Genomic DNA, 10,910 nt, shown 5'->3' on the forward strand with positions numbered 1-10,910 from the left:
TTTATTGAATGTCATTTCTGTAGGCCTTTTGGCCAAAAATGGTTATGAAATATCAATAAAAAAGGATTATTGCAATATCATTTGGAATGGTGCTGCTGTAATGAATGGAACTCTGAGTAATGGCATTTACATTTTGTCACAGCCTGTTCATGTAATGTACAAGTCCAATAAGCGCCCTAAAATAGATAATGTCACGGATGTCTACCTTTGGCATCATAGGCTAGGACATATTAACAAGAACAGGATGAACAGGTTAAGTAAAGAGGGAATCCTCGATGTTAATGATAATGAATCATTGACAACCTGTGAATCATGCCTTCTTGGTAAAATGACCAAATCACCTTTTACCGGAAAAGGTAAACGAGCCAGTGACTTATTGACCCTTGTACATTCTGATGTATGTGGGCCAATGAGCACAAATGCTAGAGGTGGGTATTCATATTTCATTACGTTTACAGACGACCTTTCTAGGTATGGTTATGTCTATTTAATGAGACATAAATCTGAATCATTTGAAATGTTCAAATTATATCGTAATGAAGTAGAAAAACAAACTGGAAAGAGTATTAAAACTCTTCGATCAGATCGAGGAGGTGAATACCTCACCAGTGAGTTTTTGACATATCTAGGAGAAAATGGGATTCTCTCTCAATGGACTCCTCCTGGTACACCACAGTATAACGGTGTATCAGAAAGGAGAAATCGAACTCTGTTAGACATGGTTCGATCCATGATGGGGTTTGCTGATCTGCCCATATCCTTTTGGGGATATGCTCTTGAGTCAGCCTGCTACATTCTAAATAAGGTTCCAAGTAAGTCTGTAAATAAAATACCACATGAGATGTGGACTGGACGTAAGCCGATACTCTCTCACCTTAGGGTTTGGGGGTGTCCAGCGTACGTCAAACGTTTGAAGACAGACAAACTTGAACCCAAGTCTGACAAATGTTTCTTTGTTGGTTATCCTAAAGAAACTAAAGGATATTACTTCTACTTTGCTAAAGAACAAAAGTTATTCGTAAGCAATAGAGCTGTTTTCTTAGAGAAAGAATTCCTTAGTGAAGAAACTAAAAGCTCTAATATTGAGCTTAGGAAAGTTCAACATGTAGAAGATCTGACACCATCTACTGAATTAGTTGAGTCGGATTTGATTAGATCAGATCCAGAACCCATCTTAGATGCACCATTAAGGCGATCAGGTAGAGTACCACGTCAGCCGGATAGATACTACGGTTTTTTGGTCCAGGACGGGGATCCTGTCGAACTTGATGAAAACGATGAGGATCCGATCACCTATATGGATGCGATGCAGAGGCATGACTCTGATGCATGGCTTGGAGCCATGCAATCCGAAATGGAATCCATGAAGGTCAATGATGTATGGACATTAGTTGACCCACCCGAAGGGATTAAACCCATAGGGTGTAAGTGGATTTTCAAAAGAAAACGGGGCGCAGACGGAAAAGTAGAGACCTATAGAGCCCGTCTGGTTGCCAAGGGATATCGTCAACGTTATGGTATTGACTATGACGAGACGTTTTCTCCTGTGGCAATGCTCAAATCCATTCGGATTATGCTTGCGATAGCAGCACACTTAGATTATGAGATCTGGCAGATGGATGTTAAAACCGCTTTTCTAAATGGAGATTTAGAAGAGGAGGTGTATATGATGCAACCTGAAGGTTTTATATCTGCAGATGAGTCTAAGGTGTGCAAGCTTCAAAAATTCATTTATGGATTAAAGCAAGCTTCACGGAGTTGGAACATACGATTTGATAAGGTGATCAAATCATATGGCTTCATTAAGAATGAAGAGGAACCTTGCATTTATAAATGGGCAAATGGTTCAGTTATTATATTTCTTGTTTTGTATGTGGATGACATTCTTTTAATCGGAAATGACATTCCTGCATTACAAGGAATAAAGGTTTGGCTATCATCTCAATTTGCCATAAAGGATTTGGGAGAAGCATCTTACATCCTAGGGATGAAGATCTATAGAGATAGATTTAGAAGATTGCTTGGATGATCCCAATCCACATACATTGATACTATACTGAAAAGGTTCAGTATGATTAATTCCAAGAAAGGCTATCTTCCAATGGGCCATGGAATTAACCTCTCTAAAAGGGATTGTCCGACAACCTCTCAAGAAAGAGAGAGTATGGATAGAATTTCATATGCTTCGGCAGTGGGATCTATAATATATGCCATGACATGTACTAGACCAGACGTGGCATACTCACTAGGAGTAGTGAGTAGATACCAGTCTGATCCAGGTAGCAACTACTGGAAGGTTGTAAAAACCATCCTTAAGTATTTGAGAAATACTAAAGATCAGTGGCTTGTCTACGGTGATTTTGACTTAAAACTTGAGGGATATACCGATTCAAGTTTTCAGTCAGATCAAGATGATAGCAAGAGCATGTCGGGATATCTCTTCACTCTTAAGGGTGGGGCCATCTGCTGGAAGAGTTCCAAGCAGCATACAGTGGCAGATTCTACATGTGAAGCAGAATACATTGCAGCATCTGATGCAGCCAAGGAAGCCGTATGGTTGCGCAAGTTCATCACCGAGCTGGGAGTGGCACCTTCCATTGATGGTCCAGTTCCTATATTTTGTGATAACACTGGAGCCATAACTCAGGCAAAGGAACCTAAAGCACATCAGCAGACCAAGCATATTCTGCGACGCTATCACCTGGTTCGAGAGATTATAGAATGAGGTGATATTGATCTTCAGAAGATTGACACAAAAGAAAATCTGGCCGACCCATTTACCAAAGTCCTCGGCATCAAAGAGTTCAACGAACACAAGTCGAAGATGGGTATTAGATACTGTGCCGATTGGCTTTAGGCTAAGTGGGAATTGTTGAAAATTGTATCCTAAATGTCAATCGTCAGCATATTGATGATTGAATTTTGTAAATAAATTGACAAATTAATAAAGTATTATTTGGCATTATTCATCATTTCATCTTCAAATGAACTCTTATATGATGAAGTCCTTAGGACTTATGTTATGATAAAGGAGGATTTATCTTTGAGTCCTTAAACTTGTTCGCGACCAAATAATATGTTGTTACTAGGACGACAACATTATCGAGATTAGGTCATTGTGTGACATATACGTTGGTTGTCCTCTTAACCAAGGAGTGTGGAGACACTGGTATGCCATACAGGTGAAGTGTAGGAGTACATTTCACTGAACGTGACCAATTCCGGAACGCTCTACTGTCGAGAGATGTTCCGAGTGGATATGGGTATAAGTTTGGCCCTCTGACCTGAGACCGCAACCTGTGACTAGCAAGCAACTCACTGTACTTTGGTACCGGACTACCTGAATTTCTAATTCAGTGACGGAAGGTCACTGGGTGCAGTCAAGTACTTGCGTAGTCAGTTGTGAGTCAAGATGGAATTGACCCCTCCTGGAAACAGGAATAATGTCTTGTGATTAATTTGGCAAAACCTTGGCCAGGGTAATCCCAGTGAGGAGTCACGGGATATCTAAAGTTAATCACATAATGGATGTACTAATTATAGGGTTGACAGTGAGCTCTAAGTCATCCTGGCATTAAGAGTCAAAGGGATTGAATTATACAGTAACCATAGTTCAGGGTTCCAGAATATTTGCTTCGCATATATTCGGCCTATTCGGACGTCGGGTACCATTGCTAGATGGTCACATCGATTAGTGTAGGAAGTCGTTCCTATACTACCGGCTTAGGTTCGAACCTATGAGGTCACATGCATAGAAGATTCCTGATTGATCAAGAAGGCTGATGAATGATTAAGAATCATTCAGGGGTAATTTGGTCAATTCGATTGGCAAATTATCTTATAAAATAATTAAAGTAATTATCGGAGGATTAATTAGTAATTAGATTGCTAATGAACTCAATTGGATTGAGTAATTAGACTAAGGATGAGCCAAATTGAATTAGATTCAATTCTGGGCTCAATCAGGGTTTTTGACCTGATTGGATTAGGTCTGAATCAAGAGGACTTAGGTTGACCAAATTAAATTAGATTAAATTTGTGCTTAATTAGGGATTGACCTAATTGGATTAGGTTCAACCCATGGTAATTGGATCATTCTAATTGTTAGGATTTAATTAAATTAAATGGGTTTGATCTGAAACTGTTCGGATCTTGAAATCCACTTGTTACATATCCATGCATGGCGCCATAAATTGATTTTTAATATGATTAAAAATTAATTTAATTTATTTAATGGTGCCATGGGACACTTGGCAACATCAGGGACCTCTTTCATCATTAGATGGGTCGAAATGGAGAGATAAATTCATGAAAAGAATTGGATAAGATCAAATTCTCTCTCTTCATGACATATGTCATCCTTATCTTTATCTTACTTCTAATTAAGGTTGAATTTCGAATTTAATCATCACAAAATCACCACGTGACCCTCTAATCTGTTTGGGGGCATGGGAATTTCGAAATTGAAAGAGGAAAGTGGCAACATGATGAATGGTTTAGATTAGATCAAGCTTCATCATGTAATGACACATGAACTTGAATTTTGAATTCAAAATTCAAAACCCCACAAAATCCTCCACAAATATGGGATGGTTGGCATGAAGTTAGGTAGGAGAGCAACATTAAAAGGACCTCCATCATCTGGTGGTCGAATTCAAGGAAAAAAGAGAGAAAAAGAAGAAGAAAAAAGGGAAAAGAAAAGAGAGGAACCCTAGTTCATGCATGGAAAAATTCTGCATTCAATCTAGTTGACTTCTTCCTCCTCTAAGTCCATCGCGCCATTAGTGTTAGGGGTCCCTGATAAGAGTCTTTAGATCAGATCTAAGTCCTCTTCAATCCCTTTAAACCTTTCCTCCAAGTTCTTCCAAGAAGGCGGATCAAAAGTTGATAGCGTTTGGAAGATCAAATTTCAGCCTCAAGAAATTCTGCGCAAGCTAGCACTTCCGCAGGATTGGATCTCTTCAGGAACTTCGCGTGGACTTCTCGTAGAGGCCATTTGTGTGCGTGGCTGCGAAGTCGAGGATCAGATCCACAAGTTTCATCCATCATAAAAGGTATTAATCCTACATTAATCTTTTATTATGGTGTCAAGATCTAGGTCTGATTCCCCGAGGTTTTACCCTCTTTTGGGGCTCCTCACGGAGATATCTCCAGAATCCATTCAATGGATATTCAGAGATTAATCGGAATAGAGTTCTTAAGTTTCAGATCTGATAGTTAATCATGCATGAAAGTTTTAGCATAATTGTTTAAACGATTCCGGCATAATCCTATGTGTTCTTAAGGTGCTGATTTCTAGATTTGATCTTGTAAGCATGCATGAATTAAATTGTTTGATTCGATTTTTCCGCTGCGTTTTAAAACTTAAAAAGAACTACGTATGGCTTGATCCCCCTTATGAAGGGGTACGTAGGCAACCTGATCAGGTTCAGCCATGGTTTTTTTTTTTAAAAAAAAATCAGCATGCTTAACACTGAAAAACCTAGGATTCACTTTCAAATACTTCCCAAGTAGCCTGAGAATCAATCACTACAAGATTTGTTTCCCAATCTCGATCCAGAATCACTCACCTCAGGAAGCAATTGCAGACTCTACAACAAGGTAACCTCCGCTGTTGTTGTGAGTATCTAACTCAGGCTAAGCTCTTTGCAGATCAACTCTCGATTGTGGGATAGCCAATCTTAGATGGTGATATTATCTCCTATGTCACAAATGGCCTGAATCCACACTTTGTTGAATTTATTAGTCCTTTGACATTCTCTCTGCACACCAGGCTATGAGTTTCACTGATTTCCATTCAGAATTACTCAATGATGAGATGATGCTTGATTAGCTAAATAGACAGACAATTACTCCTAAAGTTGGATCGGGTAACATACCCCTCTCTGCACCAACAACTCCTTGCTGCCAGTGTAAACAGTGTGCTTGTCAACTCTGTGGAAAATTTGATCACAAGGCATTGGACTACTACAAGCGATTTGACTATGCCTTCCAAGAAAGACATCCACCATAGGAACTTGCCTCCCTTTCTACATAGAACAATGCTCCCAGAGCCCATTTTGCTCATCAAAATGATCAATGGTATATGGACACAGGTGCTAACACCCATGTTACATCCAATATTGCAAATCTTGAACATCTTTAGGCTCCAAAAGGTAACACATCAATCGATGGTGTAAGTAATACCTCCGTCTTACCTATTAAACACATTGGCTTAACATCCATTCACGCACCACATAAAACCTTCATCCTCAAAGACATTGCTCACTGTTCAGATGTCTCCACAAATTTGATTTCAATCTATAAATTCTGTGCTGATAATAATGTCTTGATTGAGTTTTCTAATTGTGGCGATAAAATTAAGGACAAACATACAGGGGTTGTGCTGCTGGTGGGACACAGTAAACTTGGACTCTACCCTCTTCATCAACAACAAATCTCTTAGAAGAAAGCTAAATGTCTCACTGCTCTTTTTGGAGTTAATACTTCACGAGCAACGTGGCACAAGCAACTTGGTCATCCCTCCTCTTCCAATCTCAATAGAATCTTTCAATTCCAACATCTTCCAGTTCAAAATGTCTCTGTCTTAAATCATATCTGCGATTCATGCTAATTGGTTAAACATCATCAACTCCTCTTTCCGGATTCAACAAGAAAGTCTACTGCTCCTTTGGAATTAATTCACTCTGATGTGTGGACATCTCCAACCTATCTCTTAGTGGATGCAAACACTATGTAATATTCATAGATGATTACAATAGATTTTGTTGGTTGTATCCTTTATTCAATAAAGCTAATGTATTTTTCTATTTTGTCAACTTCAAGATCCTTGTTGAAAATCAATTCTCGAGTACCATTAAACAATTCCAAAAAAGTGACAACGATGGTGAATACTTGTCCAATCAATTTAATGATTTTCTTGCAAAACATGGAATTCACCATCATCTAACTTGTCCCTATACGTCTCAGCAAAATGGCATAGTTGAGCATAAACATAGACATATCGTTGATACTGGCTTAACACTTCTTGTTAGATCAGGTTTATCAAAATCTTTTTGCATTGATTCATTCCTTACTGCAGTCTATCTTATAAGTAGACTTCCTTCTGTCACTTTTAATCATGAAACACCTTATTTCAAACTGTTCAAATGTCATTTAGATTATCGTCCTCAAAGAGTATTTGGACGTAAGTGTTTCCCTCTTCTCAGACCATGCATGCCAAATAAACTTTCTTACCGTAGAACCCCCTGTATCTTTGTTAGTTACTGCTCTTGACAAAAGGAATACAGGTGCTATGATCTTCAATCTCGCAAAGTGTACATCTCTTGCAGTGTCATATTTGATGACAATTGCTTCCCTGCTCACGAGTCCAACACACGTGTGTCTCCTGCATCAACCCAACCTCCTGAAGATACTCATGCCATACAGTTAACTCATTCAGGTACATTTCCTATACCTCCTCTACCAGATATTGTACCACCTCTACCTGCCAACACCAATCCACCAACTGAGCCTACAACCTGCACCAATCAACCCAACTCACCAACTTCCTCACAAATTGAGCTTATACCTGAACTTGATAACACTAATTCTCCATCACATGCACCAACCTCACCCATTATCGATTTACCTAGGCCTATTACACTCACAGAACCACAAAATCCTCCCCCACATCAAATTGTCACTCGATCTCAAACTGGCAATTTCAAACCAAAATCCTTCACTAATTATCATACCTACTACTCCACATGATACCCTCTGAGAGCCCTACTCGCCGTCCAGCTTTCACTTGAACCTCAAACCTATAACCAAGCTGCTACCAACCCTGATTGGTGTTGGGCCATGGAGTCTGAATATAATGCTTTGGTTGAAAATGGTACATGGTCCCTGTGTCCTCGTCCCACTAGTCACAATGTTGTTCGAAATAAACTCAAGATCAAACAGAAGCCTGATGGAAGCATAGAAAGATTTAAGGCCAGATTAGTTGCAAAAGGCTTTGATCAACAAGATGGCATAGATTATGATGAGACCTTTAGTCCCGTGGTCAAGCCTGCTACAATTTGTACTGTTCTAGCTCTTGCTATTTCTCAACACTAGCATGTATGGCAATTGTACTAGTTCACTTGTTCAAACCCAAGGAAGGATTCCTTCAAACAGGTTGGACTAAATGCAAAGAAGAAAAAAGTTTGTGGAAGAAAATAGTTTCTCTGAATAGTAGATATATACGAATGAGAGGAGAAGATCTTGCATCGCATCATGTAGTTGGATATTAGATACCCTCTTTCATGAATTCCCTAGTACTAGTGCATCTGTCTGTCCCCTACACTGCAGGAATACTGGTGGCTGTGATCCGATGATGAGCCTCTGTACATAAGTTATGAGGCTGATGACCTAAATTTGTACATAAATGGCTTATCCCTTCATGTTCTTGCCAATCATATGTGCACTGCTCGATCCGATCCACAAACTAGCCAGTAAATTATCAATTAGGAAAATGCCAAATAAATTGCTGCTCATTAATTTTTTCCCTTTTATTAGCTTCCACTTCAGGCCTGCATTTCTTCTCAGTATATGGTTGAGCTCAAAAATAGTTGAAAAGTTTTGAGAATAATTTCAGCGATCTCTGAGGCACAAATAACAAACAAGCAAATGATCTATTTACCAAAAAGCAAGCCACCGATCTAAACCCGGAATATATGAGCAGAAGATAGATTATTGGAGATCCGATATTTTTTCTTCTTTCTAACATGCACACCATTGTTGTGTTTGCCAAGGGTTTATTTTCTATGATGAAATATGGGATAAAGATCACTGAGCAATGAGGAGAGTTGGTCGACAAGGACCCTATAAGCTTTTTTCAAGCAACATGGCATCTACTTTGAATACCAACCTCCTCTAAGAGAGAGACCTCAAGGGTGGGGTGGCAACCAGCTGAGCCATGGAACCTGTAAGGTCAATGGTTAGAATGCCATGCATAGACAAGTCTAAGTAGCGATTTCTTTAGTCTATCCCATGTGCGATCTCCGGTCAAGTCTTCAGCGCCCAATCTTTCCAATCTTCTAGATGAGGTTAAACTCACACTGTCCCACTTGTTCTCCAATTTGCATTCAATGGTCAATTAATCTAGAAGCCCACAACGGACCGGCACTTTATCACTCCAATCACTCCACATCTATAAAAAGCCTTCCCCACTCTTTTTAAGTCAGGCAAAGCAAAGCAGCTTGTAAACCCTCCTTCATATCAAACCTTCAACACTTCCTCCCTTCTCCTCTGCTACTCCTTGTATCAAGATGGTTGCTGGCTGTGTCACCCTTAAGCAGGAAGTCACAGTCGGTATTGAGAGGCTATGGAAGGCGTTTGCCTGTGACAACCACAACTTGCTACCCAAGGTCTTGCCTGGCTTTTTTGTTAGCGGAGAGATTGTTGAGGGGAATGGCGGAGCCGGCACGATAAAGAAATTTAACTTCACCCCAGGTTTAAAATCTATTTGAAAGCAATATATGTCAAATTTTCCCACCTTTTGTCATAGGATTGTAACTATTCTAGTTGCACCATTCATAATGACCCATCTTCAATATCAGTGCATGACATATGGCTCGAACACTGCTAGATTATACACTTGTCGTAAACCAATGACGAGTGAAATCTACTAACAAAAGATCAAGAATTTGAAAGTGCCAAATTTGTATCTGGATTCATCAACCCTGCTAATTATATTCCTTTGAACAAAGCAGCTGTCAAGGTAGCCAGCTTTGCCAAGGATCATCTGGAAGTGGTGGACCATGAGAGCCACCTGCTGAAGTATGGTGTCATCGAAGGAGGCCTCATCGGGCAGCGGCTCAAGTCGCTGAAGTTTGAGGTCAGATACGAGGTGTCGGGCAATGGTGGTTGCGTGGTGAAGACCAAGATAGAGTATGACACCCTCGACGACAAGCCTCTGAGTGAGCAGGAGCAGGAAGAGTTGAAGGGATGGCTGGTGCTGCCGCTGAAGGCTACGGAAGCCTACCTGCTTGCCAACCCCAGTGCATATGCCTGAAGTCTCTTGAGGCACAAATGGCTACAAATACTGTGATTGCTGCTATATGAAGCTGTACGCGCGCTCCTTGTTTTTCTGAGTGCTTCCCTTAGGAGGTACCCTAGGTGGCTTGAATAATTTGATGATAACGAGGTGAAGTAATGGTGTGCGTCACCTTCTGTTGCTTCCCCTTTTTTCCCCTTTATTTTCCTATAACATATCATGTAACGTGTTACTTACGTATAAATGGATGCTGTGAGCCGAGCGTTCTATTCATAAGGTTTCGTCGGTTCTTTTTCCTTTCTTCTCTTATTGTTTTTCCAAGTAAACGGGACATCAGTTAAATAAACGTTCGAGTGACTACTCTGTGAACTTAAGCCTAGTTGCAATCTTTTTGTTTATCATTATTAGTATGTTTTCTTTTGGAGAACGGCGACTAAGTCAGGATCAAGAAATGAATTCCACAAAAGCAAGGGGAGTTGCACCTCAATAGAGATCTTGTAGCTTTTTAGAATTGCACCAACTTTAAGCTGAAAAATGGTCATAGCATTCGCTTTTGGCATGACTCATAGATTCACTCTATTCTATTAGCATCTCTCTTTGACAATTTGTATGTCAAAGTTATCAAAAGATGCGCTACTATGGTATCATATAGGAACCAGGCGTGCTTTAAAGCAGAACATCAAACGATGAGGTCCTCTCTCTCTCTCTCTCTATATATATATATGAATCAAACCAAACTGAAGCATCTTTTGGATCTCCTATCTCTAAATTGACCTTCAAGAGCAGTATGTGCCGCTGTGAAAGCTAACCAAGAACGGTATCTTCTTAGTTCAATCTTTTTACAATTTCTTTAATAATAGTGGTGTTCTCTCTGTCCATTCTACAAATTCAT

The 10,910-nt window shown here is 39.8% G+C and overlaps 1 protein-coding gene across 1 annotated transcript; it reads left to right on the forward strand.

Annotated features, from left to right (window-relative positions):
- Window positions 1–9,192: 9,192 nt before the first annotated feature.
- On the forward strand, window positions 9,193–10,392 carry LOC120105594 (pathogenesis-related protein 1-like). The gene is made up of 2 exons (XM_039118182.3): window positions 9,193–9,474; window positions 9,735–10,392. Exons 1-2 carry the CDS (start codon window positions 9,291–9,293, stop codon window positions 10,034–10,036), a joined length of 486 nt encoding a protein of 161 aa, XP_038974110.2. The 5' UTR covers window positions 9,193–9,290; the 3' UTR covers window positions 10,037–10,392.
- Window positions 10,393–10,910: the final 518 nt, after the last annotated feature.

This window comes from Phoenix dactylifera, chromosome 2, assembly GCF_051530095.1.
Source record: "Phoenix dactylifera cultivar Ajwa chromosome 2, Ajwa_hap1_PhDact_Kaust_v1.1, whole genome shotgun sequence".
NCBI lineage: Eukaryota > Viridiplantae > Streptophyta > Magnoliopsida > Arecales > Arecaceae > Phoenix > Phoenix dactylifera.